We start from the raw sequence: 18,223 nt of genomic DNA on the forward strand, positions 1-18,223 counted from the left end.
CTCCCAACTAGGGAAAATCTGAGGGGGGAGGGAGGAGGCAAGGGAGAGAGGTGAAGTTACGCTCCCAACTAGGGAAAATCTGAGGGGGGAGGGAGGAGGCAAGGGAGAGAGGTGAAGTTACGCTCCCAACTAGGGAAAATCTGAGAGGGGAGGGAGGAGGCAAGGGAGAGAGGTGAAGTTACGCTCCCAGCTAGGGAAAATCTGAGAGGGGAGGGAGGAGGCAAGGGAGAGAGGTGAAGTTACGCTCCCAGCTAGGGAAAATCTGAGGGGGGAGGGAGGAGGCAAGGGAGAGAGGTGAAGTTACGCTCCCAACTAGGGAAAATCTGAGAGGGGAGGGAGGAGACAAGGGAGAGAGGGAGGAGACGGGGGAGAGAGGTGAAGTTACGCTCCCAGCTAGGGAAAATCTGAGGGGGGAGGGAGGAGACAAGGGAGAGAGGTGAAGTTACGCTCCCAACTAGGGAAAATCTGAGGGGGGAGGGAGGAGGCAAGGGAGAGAGGTGAAGTTACGCTCCCAACTAGGGAAAATCTGAGAGGGGAGGGAGGAGACAAGGGAGAGAGGTGAAGTTACGCTCCCAACTAGGGAAAATCTGAGAGGGGAGGGAGGAGACAAGGGAGAGAGGTGAAGTTACGCTCCCAACTAGGGAAAATCTGAGGGGGGAGGGAGGAGGCAAGGGAGAGAGCTGAAGTTACGCTCCCAACTAGGGAAAATCTGAGAGGGGAGGGAGGAGACAAGGGAGAGAGGTGAAGTTACGCTCCCAACTAGGGAAAATCTGAGAGGGGAGGGAGGAGACAAGGGAGAGAGGTGAAGTTACGCTCCCAACTAGGGAAAATCTGAGAGGGGAGGGAGGAGGCAAGGGAGAGAGGTGAAGTTACACTCCCAACTAGGGAAAATCTGAGAGGGGAGGGAGGAGGCAAGGGAGAGAGGTGAAGTTACGCTCCCAACTAGGGAAAATCTGAGAGGGGAGGGAGGAGGCAAGGGAGAGAGGTGAAGTTACGCTCCCAACTAGGGAAAATCTGAGGGGGGAGGGAGGAGGCAAGGGAGAGAGGTGAAGTTACGCTCCCAACTAGGGAAAATCTGAGAGGGGAGGGAGGAGGCAAGGGAGAGAGGTGAAGTTACGCTCCCAGCTAGGGAAAATCTGAGGGGGGAGGGAGGAGGCGGTGGAGAGAGGTGAAGTTACGCTCCCAGCTAGGGAAAATCTGAGGGGGGAGGGAGGAGGCAAGGGAGAGAGGTGAAGTTACGCTCCCAGCTAGGGAAAATCTGAGAGGGGAGGGAGGAGGCAAGGGAGAGAGGTGAAGTTACGCTCCCAACTAGGGAAAATCTGAGGGGGGAGGGAGGAGGCAAGGGAGAGAGGTGAAGTTACGCTCCCAACTAGGGAAAATCTGAGGGGGGAGGGAGGAGGCGGTGGAGAGAGGTGAAGTTACGCTCCCAGCTAGGGAAAATCTGAGAGGGGAGGGAGGAGGCAAGGGAGAGAGGTGAAGTTACGCTCCCAGCTAGGGAAAATCTGAGAGGGGAGGGAGGAGGCGGTGGAGAGAGGTGAAGTTACGCTCCCAACTAGGGAAAATCTGAGGGGGGAGGGAGGAGGCGGTGGAGAGAGGTGAAGTTACGCTCCCAACTAGGGAAAATCTGAGAGGGGAGGGAGGAGGCAAGGGAGAGAGGTGAAGTTACGCTCCCAACTAGGGAAAATCTGAGAGGGGAGGGAGGAGGCAAGGGAGAGAGGTGAAGTTACGCTCCCAACTAGGGAAAATCTGAGAGGGGAGGGAGGAGGCAAGGGAGAGAGGTGAAGTTACGCTCCCAACTAGGGAAAATCTGAGGGGGGAGGGAGGAGGCAAGGGAGAGAGGTGAAGTTACGCTCCCAACTAGGGAAAATCTGAGAGGGGAGGGAGGAGGCGGTGGAGAGAGGTGAAGTTACGCTCCCAGCTAGGGAAAATCTGAGAGGGGAGGGAGGAGGCAAGGGAGAGAGGTGAAGTTACGCTCCCAGCTAGGGAAAATCTGAGAGGGGAGGGAGGAGGAAAGGGAGAGAGGTGAAGTTACGCTCCCAGCTAGGGAAAATCTGAGAGGGGAGGGAGGAGGCAAGGGAGAGAGGTGAAGTTACGCTCCCAACTAGGGAAAATCTGAGGGGGGAGGGAGGAGGCAAGGGAGAGAGGTGAAGTTACGCTCCCAGCTAGGGAAAATCTGAGGGGGGAGGGAGGAGGCAAGGGAGAGAGGTGAAGTTACGCTCCCAGCTAGGGAAAATCTGAGAGGGGAGGGAGGAGGCAAGGGAGAGAGGTGAAGTTACGCTCCCAGCTAGGGAAAATCTGAGGGGGGAGGGAGGAGGCAAGGGAGAGAGGTGAAGTTACGCTCCCAGCTAGGGAAAATCTGAGAGGGGAGGGAGGAGGCAAGGGAGAGAGGTGAAGTTACGCTCCCAACTAGGGAAAATCTGAGGGGGGAGGGAGGAGGCAAGGGAGAGAGGTGAAGTTACGCTCCCAGCTAGGGAAAATCTGAGAGGGGAGGGAGGAGGCAAGGGAGAGAGGTGAAGTTACGCTCCCAACTAGGGAAAATCTGAGGGGGGAGGGAGGAGGCAAGGGAGAGAGGTGAAGTTACGCTCCCAACTAGGGAAAATCTGAGAGGGGAGGGAGGAGGCAAGGGAGAGAGGTGAAGTTACGCTCCCAGCTAGGGAAAATCTGAGAGGGGAGGGAGGAGGCAAGGGAGAGAGGTGAAGTTACGCTCCCAGCTAGGGAAAATCTGAGGGGGGAGGGAGGAGGCAAGGGAGAGAGGTGAAGTTACGCTCCCAACTAGGGAAAATCTGAGAGGGGAGGGAGGAGACAAGGGAGAGGGAGGAGACGGGGGAGAGAGGTGAAGTTACGCTCCCAGCTAGGGAAAATCTGAGGGGGGAGGGAGGAGACAAGGGAGAGAGGTGAAGTTACGCTCCCAACTAGGGAAAATCTGAGGGGGGAGGGAGGAGGCAAGGGAGAGAGGTGAAGTTACGCTCCCAACTAGGGAAAATCTGAGAGGGGAGGGAGGAGACAAGGGAGAGAGGTGAAGTTACGCTCCCAACTAGGGAAAATCTGAGAGGGGAGGGAGGAGACAAGGGAGAGAGGTGAAGTTACGCTCCCAACTAGGGAAAATCTGAGGGGGGAGGGAGGAGGCAAGGGAGAGAGGTGAAGTTACGCTCCCAACTAGGGAAAATCTGAGAGGGGAGGGAGGAGACAAGGGAGAGAGGTGAAGTTACGCTCCCAACTAGGGAAAATCTGAGAGGGGAGGGAGGAGACAAGGGAGAGAGGTGAAGTTACGCTCCCAACTAGGGAAAATCTGAGAGGGGAGGGAGGAGACAAGGGAGAGAGGTGAAGTTACGCTCCCAACTAGGGAAAATCTGAGAGGGGAGGGAGGAGACAAGGGAGAGAGGTGAAGTTACGCTCCCAACTAGGGAAAATCTGAGGGGGGAGGGAGGAGGCAAGGGAGAGAGGTGAAGTTACGCTCCCAACTAGGGAAAATCTGAGGGGGGAGGGAGGAGACAAGGGAGAGAGGTGAAGTTACGCTCCCAACTAGGGAAAATCTGAGAGGGGAGGGAGGAGACAAGGGAGAGAGGTGAAGTTACGCTCCCAACTAGGGAAAATCTGAGGGGGGAGGGAGGAGGCAAGGGAGAGAGGTGAAGTTACGCTCCCAACTAGGGAAAATCTGAGAGGGGAGGGAGGAGACAAGGGAGAGAGGGAGTTACGCTCCAGCTAGGAAATCTGAGGGGGAGGGAGGAGAAGGGAGAGAGGTGAAGTTACGCTCCCAGCTAGGGAAAATCTGAGGGGGGAGGGAGGAGGCAAGGGAGAGAGGTGAAGTTACGCTCCCAACTAGGGAAAATCTGAGGGGGGAGGGAGGAGGCAAGGGAGAGAGGGAGGAGACGGGGGAGAGGAGAGAGACGGGGGATAGAGGGAGAGACGGTGGAGAGAGGGAGGAGACGGTGGAGAGACGGGGGAGACGGTGGAGAGAGGGAGGAAACGGTGGAGAGACGGGGGAGAGGGAGGAGACGGGGGAGAGAGGGAGGAGAGACGGGGGAGACGGGGAGACAGAAAGGTAGAGCTAAACCTCCTTAGGAACAAATGACAGTACCAGGAGTTTTTCCTGAACATTTGACCCGACCAGGAGAAAGTCACTGTATCGCATTAGAGGAAAACAAGACTGCTCTCAGGGCCGGCCTGCTGGTGCTCACTAGCAGAAGTGACCTTTCCCAGCAGGTTAGGATAATTAACGTGGCACGTTAGGATAATTAATGTTGAGGGTTAGTAGAATTAGGTTAAGGTTAAGAAAAGGTTTAGGGTTAGCTAAAATGCTAAAATTGTCCCCGACGCGACTCGAACATATCTATCTACAACCAGGTCTGCCCTGAGAACAGTCTTGGTTTCCACTAATGCGACACTGCGAGAAACTCTGGGCCCTGACAAGTCTGTTTGTCATGTGCTGATGACATCACTGAGCAGTGAGGAGTTAAAGTGTCGGTAGACAGGGGTGTGTGTGTGTGTTGACTGACCAATGAGAAGTTGAAGTATCAGTAGACAGGGGTGTGTGTGTGTGTGTTGACTGACCAATGAGAAGTTGAAGTATCAGTAGACAGGGGTGTGTGTGTGTGTGTTGACTGACCAATGAGGAGTTGAAGTGTTGGTAGACAGGGGTGTGTGTGTGTGATGACAGACCAATGAGAAGTTGACGTGTCGGTAGACAGGGATGTGTGTGTGTGTTGACTGACCAATGAGGAGTTGAAGTGTCGGTAGACAGGGGTGTGTGTGTGTGTTGACTGACCAATGAGGAGTTGAAGTGTCAGTAGACAGGGGTGTGTGTGTGTGTTGACTGACCAATGAGGAGTTGACGTGTCGGTAGACAGGGGTGTGTGTGTGTGTTGACTGACCAATGAGGAGTTAAAGTGTCAGTAGACAGGTGTGTGTGTGTGTGTTGACTGACCAATGAGAAGTTGACGTGTTGGTAGACAGGGGTGTGTGTGTGTGTGTGTGTTGACTGACCAATGAGGAGTTGAAGTGTTGGTAGACAGGGGTGTGTGTGTGTGTGTGTGTGTTGACTGACCAATGAGGAGTTGAAGTGTCAGTAGACAGGTGTGTGTGTGTGTGTGTTGACTGACCAATGAGGAGTTGACGTGTCAGTAGACAGGGGTGTGTGTGTGTGTTGACTGACCAATGAGGAGTTGAAGTGTCAGTAGACAGGGGTGTGTGTGTGTTGACTGACCAATGAGGAGTTGACGTGTCAGTAGACAGGGGTGTGTGTGTGTGTTGACTGACCAATGAGGAGTTGAAGTGTCAGTAGACAGGGGTGTGTGTGTGTGTTGACTGACAAATGAGGAGTTGACGTGTCGGTAGACAGGGGTGTGTGTGTGTGTGTGTGTGTTGACTGACCAATGAGGAGTTGAAGTGTCGATGCAGGTAGACGGTCTGGTCATCTCTGACTGAGATGGACTCTGCCACATGTCTACTGGTCACCACCCCGAAACGCACCGCACCACGGAAGTCTGCAGCGGGGAACAGCAACACACGCTTTCATTCATCTTTTATTAATGCAGGTTTGCCACTTCTCATTTCTATAGGTCACAGAACTAGAATGAGTAGAACAGGCCTTGCTATGGGCAGAACCTCCAAGTCTGGTCTATTCATTCTATTTCAATGGCTATGACATTCTACTCCAGCAGCAAAACCCAGTGAGTAGCGGTTATGAAAGAGACACTGGATTAGAGGACTTAAATTTATCAATCTCCCGTCAAGGAGAGGAAATCCAGAAATGTAATAATTGTAAAATATTGGGACAACATGGATGTTAATGTTTAGGTTACCTCTCTTCGGGGCTTTAGGGAGTTAGCCAGTTAGCATGTAGCGGTTAGCTTACCTCTCTTCAGGGCTTTAGGGAGTTAGCCAGTTAGCATGTAGCGGTTAGCTTACCTCTCTTCAAGGCCTGCAGAGCTGAGGAGAGGTATGTGATGTAGCCGGGAGGCTGAGGAGAAGAGTTGAACTGGAAATAACCCACTACCCCCGGCTGGGAGGCAGGAGAGGAGAACAGACAAGAAACACGTGACTTGGGTTGCAAAAATTCGGTAACTTCCTCAAAATTCAAAGGTTTTCCCAGAAACCTTGGTTAGAGGATTCTGGATTTCCTGTTTATTCCCTCCTGATTCTGTGAATCCTCCAAACAGGATATCTGTTCAACCTGGGCATTATGGGAAAGGTACTGTGACATCACAGGGTCATAGAACAGTAGAAGCAGTCAGCCATGTGATAAAGACTCACTTTTATCTCGGTCATATCTACAGGCTAAACCCTGCTAGCAAAACAAACCAGGCTCTCTGTTGTGAGAGACAGAGGCACTGCAGAAAGGATTAAACAAGAAACTGGCTAAGCAGCTCCTCAACACCATAACACCCTCCACCATACCGTACACTACACCTGACCCACAGGTACACCACACCTAGCGGACCACTCACAAATGGCACCCGTTTCCCTATATAGTGTCCTACTGTTAACCATAGCCCTGTAGCACACGACAAAGGGAACAGGGTTCCATTTGAGATATTGTCACTCATTGTTACATAGAACTCTGTCTTTCTCTCTAACAGAAAATAACACCCAGAGCAAAACACTAATTTCCTCTCATCTCCGTTTCTCTGATCTACCTATATTCTTACTCCCTTCAGCATCAACCCCCCCCCCCCCATCTCCCCCCTCCCCTCATACCTCATGATAAGACAGGAAGTCTTGTAGTGTGGCTCGTGATGGTAGGTAGGTCAGTGGGGTGATGACTCTCAGGATGAACCTCTCTACATAGGAAGCCATGAACGGACCTTTGTATTCTATAGGGCCAAACCTCCAGAGACAGACAGGGGAGAGTCAGATACAACAGGTTCTATGTATCAGACATGTCAGAGTAGGAGGGCCCATTTAGAGTCAGAATGAAGATTACATGGATAGAGGGGGAATAATACCTTATAAAGTAAACAGAATATTATCACAACGACAGTAACAACCAAACAAGACACAACATGAATATACTAGATTCTCCCTCTAGATATAAAATGAATAGACTAGATTCTCCCTCTAGATATAAAATGAATAGACTAGATTCTCCCTCTAGATATAAAATGAATAGACTAGATTCTCCCTCTAGAACAGGTGGATGACAGGGTATATATAGAGCAACTAGACTGTATCTCCTTTACCTCTTGTAGAACAGGTGGATGACAGGGTATAGATATAGAGCAACTAGACTGTATCTCCCTTACCTCTTGTAGAACAGGTGGATGACAGGGTATTGGTAGAAGCTCTTCTGTTTCCTGCATTTCCCCTGGCTCCACCAACAGTTCACTGCCACAAACTGCACCTGTACAAACAGTGCAGACAGCAGAGACAGAATAAGACCACAGCACACCACCTGCACAGACAAGGAGTCACATTTATAATCATTTAGTACAGTAACTCTGAGGTGTATTGAGTTGTGCTGTCTACAGTAGAAACAGACTGGCACCCAGACTATATAGCACCATACTGTAGCTGTGCAATAGACCAGGGGTGTATTCATTAGTTGAAAACCGTTGCAAAAACATTTGGTCTGTTGCAAAACATTTTGCAACAGAAACCGCTTCCTCCAAATGGAAAACATTTTGCAATGAAAACAGGTTTCTATACAACAAATTCAAGTAGGTCCCACCCTGTTTGCTTCCTGAGCAGTAAACGGTTTCCATTGCAAAAGGTTTTGCAACAGGCCAAACGTTTTGCAAAGGTCTGTGACTAATGAATACAACCCTGTTCTGAACCATCCCTCAGCACTATAAGCCAGTCCAGAATGTGCAGTTCCCTGCCTGTCTGGCCAGCCTCCGGGCAACCTCTTGGCAAGTGGCGATGGAGTGTGAGCGTGTATGTGTGTGTGCGTGCATTCCTGTGTGTGTGTGTGTGTGTGTGTGTGTGTGTGTGTGTGTGTGTGTGTGTGTGTGTGTGTGTGTGTGTGTGTGTGTGTGTACCTGTTTGACCAGCCTCCGTGCGACCTCCTGGACCTCGTGGCGAGCGGCGATGGAGTGAGCACACCAGGGAGCGTAGAAGAAGATGACAGACACCTCTGCCGCGCCCCTCAGCCTCTCCACCTGCTCCAGCTGGCCCAGGTACAGGTCCACTACAGGGGCCTCGGCAGAGAAGAACCTCACCGGGGGACGCGCCGACGCAACCACATTCTTAGCCCGGCTAGGAGGGAGAAGAGGGATGGAAGGGGGTGGGTGCCGGAGAGAGGGAGAGAAAGACGCTAGGAAGAGACAGGAATGACTTCTATACAAGTTGTTTATCATTTGTCTCGTTTTGAAACAAGCTGTGTGTAACAACATACATTGAGTCTTCTCTAGGCTTTCCTCATTCTAACATGTCAGTCCATCCAGAACCACTCAGTCTAAATTACCATTTAAGTCTCCTAGGACCATAAGTGATATGAACCTGGGGCTCCCACGGGAGAAACAATATTTATATCTCCTAGGACCATAAGTGATATGAACCTGGGGCTCCCACGGGAGAAACAATATTTATATCTCCTAGGACCATAAGTGATATGAACCTGGGGCTCCCACGGGAGAAACAATATTTATATCTCCTAGGACCATAAGTGATATGAACCTGGGGCTCCCACGGGAGAAACAATATTTATATCTCCTAGGACCATAAGTATGTCTGACAGCATGAAGACAGAATCTCTGACAACTGCTAGAAGTACAGGAGGACACGGCAGACAGTCAGTCTCTGACGACAAGCAGCAGGACATGAGACAGGCGACTGGCAGACAGTCAGTCTCTGACGACAAGCAGTAGGACATGAGACAGGCGACTGGCAGACAGTCAGTCTCTGACGACAAGCAGCAGGACATGAGACAGGCGACTGGCAGACAGTCAGTCTCTGACGACAAGCAGTAGGACATGAGACAGGCGACTGGCAGACAGTCAGTCTCTGACGACAAGCAGTAGGACATGAGACAGGCGACGGGCAGACAGTCAGTCTCTGATGACAAGCAGCAGGACATGAGACAGGCGACTGGCAGACAGTCAGTCTCTGACGACAAGCAGTAGGACATGAAACAGGCGACTGGCAGACAGTCAGTCTCTGACGACAAGCAGCAGGACATGAGACAGGCGACTGGCAGACAGTCAGTCTCTGATGACAAGCAGCAGGACATGAGACAGGCGACTGGCAGACAGTCAGTCTCTGATGACAAGCAGCAGGACATGAGACAGGCGACTGGCAGACAGTCAGTCTCTGACCACAAGCAGCAGGACATGAGACAGGCAATACGGACAAACAAAACACAACAATGATGGCCTCCCACTGTAGGCTATGGGTCCAGTGTTTATGAACAGAAAGCCACAAACACAGTGATCTAGCAAGCTGCACTGCAATGTTTAATAGAAAACAGACCCTAAACAGCTGTCTAGATTAGAACGCACACTGAACACGTCACTGTTCAATCTACTACACCACTAGCGACCCAAACAAAGGCGGAAGTTACATGTCTAGGTAGATATCCAACCAATGAGCCTCTGATTTCCACATCAAACACACTGCAGGTGAGTTAGCCTAGACTGTTCTCTACCTATAAAAGTTACCCAGCAGATCCGACCCGCTTGCTTACAGCTGCACGAGGGTCAGACAGCATTCTTCTGTAGATTAAGCCGGTGAGAGACGTGGATCGGAAAACGTACCTCAATCCAGGGATGAGAAATTAGTTGTATTTCGAAATGTCCCATTATTCCAACTGTTATACCAAGCAGATTGAACGACCGCTTAAAACTAGCATCTTCTCTAATGGGACAATTAGGAGTACAACGCATTTCTAATGCCTGAATTGAGGTACGTTTTCCCGAGCCATATCTCGCACCGACTCCGTGGTGTTAATCTACACAGGAATGCTGTTCGACCCTAGTGCAGTTGTAATCAATTGGGTCGGATCTGATGGCTAACCATAACTGTTAGCACACAGGCTGAAGTTGTAACGTTAACCAGCAGTTGGCTGGACAGATAGCTAGATCAGGGGGGTTTACCTCTCCTCGGGGACCCCCAGTTGTTCCATGTATTTGATCTAGTCCAGAGCTAGCACACCTGATTCAACTTGTCAACGAATCATCAAGCCCTTGTGAATCAGGTGAGCTTGTTCAGGGCCACAACAACACTGTGAAATGCCTGGGGGTTTGTCACTGAAAACCACGGATAACTTCCGGTAGATTACCAACCATCACAACGATGTTACCTACCTGCAGGTAAATGTAACGGCCAGTAGCAGCAGGACGCTCAGCAGTATCGCCCCGCAGACAAGCGCTGGTCTCCGGGCCATCAGACTAGACACCTGCCTAAGAGACTGCCGCAGCCACCGAAGCATTACAGGGAACTACCCGGCCAGCCCTCCCATCGGATCTACACGCCCTGGCGGTACAAGGCCATTCAGCTAGCGGGCGGGGAGGTTGGATGAAGACTTGGCGAGGCGTGGTAGGGTTATTGTAGGTTCCGTAGGTTGCACATTTATCGTGCTTTAGGCAGAGTTTAGTTCAAACACGAACAAGCCAACCTTCCTTCCCCACGTAGACTTAGCTACTTCCGCAATGACGCTACTCCACGTCAAGGGAGCGTCGGGAAGTAATCGGTAAAATCTGAAAAGTAGAATCGTTCGAATTTATTGTAGTAGTAGTTCGTCAAATAGGCAATCAGAATAAAAGTGTCTTAAAGTATGAATTTACTTCATTGCTTATAGTTATAAATGGATACGTATTGCATCGTAAAAGTAAAGGGTTTGTTTTGTAAGGTTTCGTGTTATGAATTGCTTCGTTATTGTCAGATTGTCTCTCAAACTGCAGAACCGCAGCTGTCATATCTGTGGTATTACTGTCAAAGACCGCTAGTTCTCCACTGCAATGCTTTCTCTGAGTGTTCGGCATTGCAGCCGACTTTAAAGGCGAGACTGACTAATACAAATAATCTTGCATAATAAATACTCGATACTATTTGTAGATCAGTTGGTCACAATTTACACATGATACATCACGGTTTTGATGCAGTCATTAAAAATTAAAAACTTTTATGTAAGTAGGCAAGAACAAATTCTTATTTACAATGACGGCCTACCGGGGAACAGCGGGATAACTGCCTTGTTACAGAACGAGAGACTTTTACCTTGTCAGCTCGGGGATTCGAGCCAACAATCTTTCGGTTACTGGCCCAACGCTCTAACCACTAGGCTACCTGCCGCCCCGTGTCCAACACCGCCAATGTGTCCATGACCATGAAAGGTGTATTCAATCACAGGTATCGCCTCCTGGGTGGATGCTGCCCTCAACCCCTGTCCTAAAATCGAAGTACATTCTAACCTTAAACGGGTCGGGGGACTGGCCTAAGATCAGCTTCCGGGGAAACCAATTTATTTTTAATCGCCTATGGCAGGAGATCCCAAACCGTTTTGGCCCACGACCCCATTTTGATATCTGAAAATTCTCGCGACCACAACCATGTTAAAAAACAGATGTAATTAACAACAAATGTTTCGTTTTTTATTTGGGGCTATGGCAGTCAATTGAAAAACATTCTAACAATATTTCTGATTGTCTTCTCAACTCACCACCACATACTTTATTGTGGGGCTATGACAGACAATTGCAAATGAGTCTGACATAATGTATATCTCACCACCGCTAATGAGATGGGTGTGGTTGATGCATGTCGCCTCGAAGCTTCTGTCAGGATCAACCTGGATCGATATTGTGTTTTAATGCAGAGGAGAGCATTGAATCCAGCTTCACACATATATGAGCTGGCAACGGGTAGCCTATCATACGTTTTATGGTGCTTTCAAGACAACTGGGAACTCGGAAAAATACGAGGTCAAATCAAGACGTCAGTGATCTTCAGGTCGAAAAAGTCGGAGCTCGGAGCCCTAGAAAGATGTTGGAATTCCGAGTTGGATGACCGTTCAAAACGATTTTTCCCAGCCGGAGTTCGTTTCTTTCCGAGTTCTCAGTTGTCTTGAACGCACTGAAGTCGGAGATTTCCGAGTTCCCAGTTTTGAGTTCCCAGTTGTTTTGAACGCGTCATTTATGCTCAGAGGGAGAGTGCAGGGTATTTGGATGTGGCTTGATGTACATAGTTTACAATCGAAGTTACCTGCTGCAGTATATCTCCAAGTTCTGTGCTCAGCCTTTTTTCAAGCCAGTTGCTCTCAATGTATCATACAATGCGTCCATATGGCAGAGAGAGACACATTGATAACTCGAGTGCAGAGGCCTGCCCGCCGTCCCACCGATAGATGTAGCACCATCTGTGCAAGTGCCCACGATTCGATCCCATATGGAAACTGTTTTTCTTCAATTTCATGCTCGGGAATCGTGAAACATAACAATATGTCCTCGAAAATAGCATCCCCTGACATGTATAGCGAACAAAACCATGGGCATCTAGGCCCTCACAGCTAACGGCCATTTGGACCGTTATGCTGGGGAGTTTTTGAATCGTTCAGTCAAAACATAAATACTTCGTTTAGCAGTGTTATCTGAAAAAGGGTATCGGTGTGAGTTTCTGTGCCTCTGCCTGACCACAAATTGTTTTTACCATATCAATTGCGACCGGTAATATCAAAGTCTGCAGTAGTGTTGTGGTTTCATCGCATAATGAGCCTAGCCATTCACTGTGGGAACGATTCAAGTGCAACCGTCAACCGTACGGCCTTTCCCACGATCTAAGGGCGCTCTCTGGTTGAATTTCATCTTTTAGATCGGAAAAATGTTCATTTAGATTTTTAAGGTTAATCACATTACAATGATTTTGAAATACAATATAATATTGTATGCTATTTATTGTACATACTGTATATACATTTTTTTTCTTCAGGATTTTGTCAATTCTCCCGCACAGTGGCGATTTCAGCATGTAAATCTTAGTGGGGCAAACAAAAACATGGGGGATGCATGCCAGCAAAGCCACTACACAACACTAAACAATACATTCATTGCACAAGGTGACAAACGGTGCCCACAAACTGTTACGGTCTACATAAAGCTGTCCCAACAGCAGAGTCCCAACACCTCACCTTGTGAAGGTGGCGCAGCGGTCCTTTGTGGGCAAATTTCGTCATCAAAGTCTGGCATTCTCTGGATTTATGGTGGGAACTCTGGAAAAAAAACACACAGCCACTCCATTCGTTCGTGGTTGCTTTGCAATGCTTGCAGTTAGCCACTTATTCCTTCCAAACGATTTATTGTTGAATTTGCGATTTCCAGTTTGATGTGTAATCTTTGTCATTTCTCTTCATTATTTCTCTTCATATGACAAGGATTAAAAAGGATTTGCCAGTAGATTGTCGACTGTCATGATGATGACTGCTAGCTAATATTTTGAAAGTAAGATGTTGACATGATCAGTCCAATCAAAGCTACCGTAATTTGACATTCATTTAAAAAAAAGTGCTAAAAATGTGTGGCTGAAACCTGAATGATGGTCGCCACTGCTCCCGCAACCCCATTTTCATATCAGGCGACCTCACATGGAGTCGCGACCCCTAGTTTGGGAAACACGGTCATAAACTGACGCGCTCTAGAACAGAAGACCATTACTAGGCGCGTGGCTTGCATGGAGATGTCTGCTTTATACCTCGCTTTGCTGCTGTTCTCGGGTAAGTGTTCTGTTCTCTGTCACTTTCAGAAAAGTAGTTTTACACAATTGTATCTAAACAGCAGCATTGATGTCAAATTATATTGCGTGGTTATTTTCAGAAAATCAAAAAAAGCTGTGCGTCAATTGGAATGGGTGCACATATGCCCAAAGGGGTGAAGGCTATAGGTTATCAATAAAAGGGATTTTCATCCTTTTCTACACAAAACAGTTTTATGTATGTATTTGTCATATAGGTGAATCCCACAGTGGTGTTCCTGCATTGTACAGCAGACTGTTGTCTGGTCTATAAAGGACAGTCTACAGAACAGGGGAAAGTTGACGTGTGCGTGTTAGAATCCTACAGCAATATCAGAACATTTCTCCAAAACCAAAGCCGTCAAATTGTACATCAATTTAGTTTGTTGTACACTGTAGCCTGTGTGTTTGTCTTTCTGTAAGTATACACACACTCACAGCGGTTATAGTTCATACATCAACCGTTTATTTAACAATACCTATTACAATCTAAATTTAGAGCATGTTATCGACGGGATAACCAGATCTTATGAAGGGACTGAGTTAGCGACAACACCGACAGTCACCTCCCCGTTACCGGAGCGATGGCGGCGGCGGGACAAGCGGGGCTTGTTGGATTTGGCGGGCGTCGTTAAATGCAGCACTGGGAGGTCGGCGGTGGCTTACATCATGTATGGATGTTACTGCGGGCTGGGAGGCCAGGGATGGCCCCGAGACAAGGCTGACTGGTGAGTACCATCACACACACACAGCTACTACTGGACAAGGACTGGTTGGCCCTGGTCAAAAGTCTACTAGGACTCGGCACTTAGCCCTGGTGTAATTACAGCTGTGGCTTGACACAAACCCGGTTGGCACCAACTCAGATTTTTAAATCCATCCACAGACATTGAATATCTACAAACAGTCATTGCATGCTGTAATGTGGTGTCTGTCTGCCAGCGCCGGTTAAATTAATATCTACAAACAGTCATTTCATGCTGTAATGTGGTGTCTGTCTGCCAGGGCCGGCTCCAGGCATAAGCAACATAAGCGGTGGCTTTTGGCCCCACCCAAAAAAAATATATATTTGTATTTCTTTTTAGGAACTCAGTCGGTGTCTCAACTTCCTGTTGAGAGTTAGAATAGGTGTACAGTTCGAGATTTTGTGGTACATCAGCAGTTTCTCTTGTTTTGTCTGTCACTGACAGTCACCCAATTAGAGATGTCAGCTAACAATTTTCAGATTGGTACATTAGTCTAGCCAGTTACAGTTGAAGTCGGAAGTTTACATACACCTGAGACAAATACATTTAAACTCAGTTTTTCACAATTCTTGACATTTGATCCTAGTAAAAAATCCCTTTCATAGGTCAGTTAGGATCACCACTTTATTTTAAGAATGTGAAATGTCAGAATAATAGAGAGAATAATTTATTTCATCTTTTATTTCTTTCAGCATTGCCTTTAAATTGTTTAACTTGGGTCAAACGTTTTGGGTAGGCTTCCACAAGCTTCCCACAATAAGTTGGGTGAATTTTGGCCCATTCCTCCTGACTGAGCTGGTGTAACTGAGTCAGGTTTGTAGGCCTCCTTGCTCGCACACACTTTTTCAGTTCTGCACACACATTTTCTATAGGATTGAGGTCAGAGCTATGTGATGGCCACTCCAATACCTTGACTTTGTTGTCATTAAGCCATTTTGCCACAACTTTGGAAGTATGCTTGGGGTCATTGTCCATTTGGAAGACCCATTTGCGACCAAGCTTTAACTTTCTGACTGATGTCTTGAGATGTTGCTTCAATATATCCACATAATTTTCCTCCCTCATGAGGCCATCTATTTTGTGAAGTGCACCAGTCCCTCCTGCAGCAAAGCACCCCCACAACATGATGCTGCCACCCCCGTGCTTCATGATTGGGATGGTGTTCTTCGGCTTGCAAGCATCCCCCTTTTTCCTCCAAACATAACGATGGTCATTATTGCCAAACAGTTCTATTTTTGTTTCATCAGACCAGAGGAGATTTCTCCAAAAAGTACGATCTTTGTCCCCATGTGCAGTTGCAAACCGTAGTCTGGCTTTTTTATGGCGGTTTTGGAGCAGTGGCTTCTTCCTTAGTGAGCAGCCTTTCAGGTTATGTCGATATAGGACTCGTTTTACTGTGGATATAGATACTTTTGTACCTATTTCCTCCAGCATCTTCACAAGGTCCTTTGGTGTTGTTCTGGGATTGATTTGCACTTTTCGCACCAAAGCACGCTCATCTCTAGGAGACAGAACGCGTCTCCTTCCTGAGCGGTATGGTGTTTGTACAGATGAATGTGGTACCTTCAGGTGTTTGGAAATTGCTCCCAAGAATGAACCAGACTTGTGGAGGTCTACATTTTTTTTCTGAGGTCTTGGTGGATTTCTTTACATTTTCCCATGATGTCAAGCAAAGAGGCACTGAGTTTGAAGGTAGGCCTTGAAATACATCCACAGGTACACCTCCAATTGACTCTAATGATGTCAATTTGCCTATCAGAATCTTCTAAAGCCATGACATAATTTTCTAAGCTGTTTCAAGGCACAGTCAACTTAGTGTATGTAAACTTCTGACCCACTGGACATGTGATACAGTGAATTATAAGTGAAATAATCCATCTGTAAACAATTGTTGGAAAAATTACTTGTGTCATGCACAAAGTAGATGTCCTAACCGACTTGCCAAAACTATAGTTTGTTAACAAGAAATGTGTGCTGTGGTTGAAAAACTATTTTTAATGACTCCAACCTAAGTGTATGTAAACTTCTGACTTCAACTGTATCTAAACTTGTAGGAATCATGGCCAAATACCGGCTGGGCATTCAGGGCACGTGCCCAGGGGGCCTGACCTCCAGTGGGCCCCAATTGTGTTAGTCACACTCACAGATATCATTAAAGTTGCAATATGTAGAAGTCTCTCAGCCATTTTCTGGTTGCTAAAATTCTAATAGTTTGCCTAATAGTTGACCAAATCTCGGGTTAGGACCACCCCAAAAGGCTAGATCCGGCCCTGCTGTCTCCTATCCCATGGCCAACAGCTAGTTCCTCAGACCCTCCATTTTGAGCTTGGAAAAAATATGGAGTGAATTCTGCTTTGTTGATGAGCTGCTACATAAAGAGGACACAACCCAAAGCCACTGTCCTCCACGTAGTGGATAGCAGACTGGATTTACATAACTTCTCAAAGTACTTTATACATTGTACCAGAGTTAACTCCCATCAACAATATGATCGTGTTGTTTTCTGTCCACAAGGTGCTGTCACAAGCATGACTGTTGCTATGGGAAGGCTGAGGATCTGGGTTGTCAGACCAAGACGGACAAGTACCAGTGGACCTGTGAGAACAAGATGTCCAACTGCGGTACGAACTACACATCCCATAATGCAACACTGTATTTCTGTACTCCTAAGCATTCTCTGGGATAGTGGTTCATCATTATGCCTAACCCTAACCTTAAATGAAAAGCTAAAAGCACATTTATGATATAGCCAATATTGACTTTGTGGTTGTGGTAACTAGTAACAACTGTGGATACAAGCTGTATTTCCAGGTCTGAAGCAAAGGGGCAATTTTCCATCGATAATGTGAAAAAGTACAGTTATATTTTATTCTATTTAGTCCTATTGCATTCTAAGAGTTCTAAATTCCACCCGGTCTGTTCTGTCCGGAGGTTCTAGAGTCCCTCAAGAACAGGTGTGACAAGATTCTGTGCAGGTGTGACCGGGAGGCGGCCAGGTGTCTGAGGAGAGCTCCCTTCATCCCTAAATACTCTGTCTGGCCTGACTTCATGTGTGGATACGAACAGCCCTCCTGTACCCGTCACTGATGCTGTTACACAGTGTGTGTGTGTGAGAGAGAGAGACTAGAGTTTTCTCAGGTTTGTCCTGGCTAGTGGTGTGTGTATAATAAAGACATACAGTACTGTACCCACTGCCCATGTGATTCATGGGTCTGATTAACAGTGTGATTTTATCACCATGACAGACCTGGTGGGGGTGTACCATTAAGTCCATGACTGAGGACTCAAAACAGCAGCTCTATAAACAGGTTGTAGACTGACATTTTCAATGTACAAAGAAAAGATTAAGGACATTATTCTAAATGGCGTGTGTGTGTTAGAATCCCACAGCAATATGACGGCATTGCTCCAAAACTAAGCCATCAAATTGTTGGCGTGTGCATGTTAGAATCTAATGGCGTGATTTCATCTGTAGGCCTAAAATAAAAATACATTCTCTCATTTCATCTGTAGGAAAAATCTTTGGAACAAACAAAGTTTCATCCCATTCTTAAAAATAAAAAAAATAGTATTTTATTAATTTGTTTGTTTGCTAAGTCTAAGAAACAGAACAGCCCAGCATCAGAGGGAATCAGTCAAATGAAATGTTGTTTGTAACAGACACATATTTAGCAGATGTTATTGCGGGTGTAGCAAAATGCTTGTGCACCCTCACCATGGTAACACATCAGAGAGAATCACAGTGCACCACCAGTTTAATTAAAGGGACATTCCACCACTGTTAAACCTCATATTCATCATCTTCCAGTATACAACTTAGT

General features: G+C 47.6%; 2 protein-coding genes across 5 annotated transcripts in view; one reads left to right on the top strand and one right to left on the bottom strand.

Annotated features, from left to right (window-relative positions):
• Positions 1–11,320, bottom strand: part of txndc11 (thioredoxin domain containing 11) — a 28,371-nt gene extending 17,051 nt beyond the window's left edge. For 3 of the 4 annotated variants that reach the window (XM_038987860.1, XM_038987859.1, XM_038987858.1), the window contains exons 1-7: positions 11,152–11,320; positions 10,239–10,631; positions 7,977–8,193; positions 7,242–7,339; positions 6,697–6,826; positions 5,908–6,001; positions 5,371–5,483 (exon numbers count right to left, since the gene is read on the bottom strand). In XM_038987860.1, the coding sequence (XP_038843788.1) occupies positions 5,371–5,483; positions 5,908–6,001; positions 6,697–6,826; positions 7,242–7,339; positions 7,977–8,193; positions 10,239–10,363 (777 nt within the window). In that variant the 5' untranslated portion in view covers positions 10,364–10,631; positions 11,152–11,320. Of the gene's footprint in view, positions 1–5,370; positions 5,484–5,907; positions 6,002–6,696; positions 6,827–7,178; positions 7,203–7,241; positions 7,340–7,976; positions 8,194–10,238; positions 10,632–11,151 lie in introns of those variants that run through there. The other variant, XM_038987861.1, reaches the window with a different exon arrangement.
• A 2,100-nt stretch (positions 11,321–13,420) lies between these two features.
• Positions 13,421–17,596, top strand: LOC120043219 (phospholipase A2-like). The gene is made up of 4 exons (XM_038987869.1): positions 13,421–13,639; positions 14,156–14,384; positions 16,917–17,023; positions 17,341–17,596. The coding sequence occupies exons 1-4, from the start codon at positions 13,597–13,599 to the stop codon at positions 17,487–17,489; spliced, it is 528 nt and encodes a 175-aa protein (XP_038843797.1). The 5' UTR covers positions 13,421–13,596; the 3' UTR covers positions 17,490–17,596.
• Positions 17,597–18,223: the final 627 nt, after the last annotated feature.

Source organism: Salvelinus namaycush, unplaced genomic scaffold, assembly GCF_016432855.1.
Source record: "Salvelinus namaycush isolate Seneca unplaced genomic scaffold, SaNama_1.0 Scaffold88, whole genome shotgun sequence".
Taxonomy (NCBI): Eukaryota; Metazoa; Chordata; class Actinopteri; order Salmoniformes; family Salmonidae; genus Salvelinus; species Salvelinus namaycush.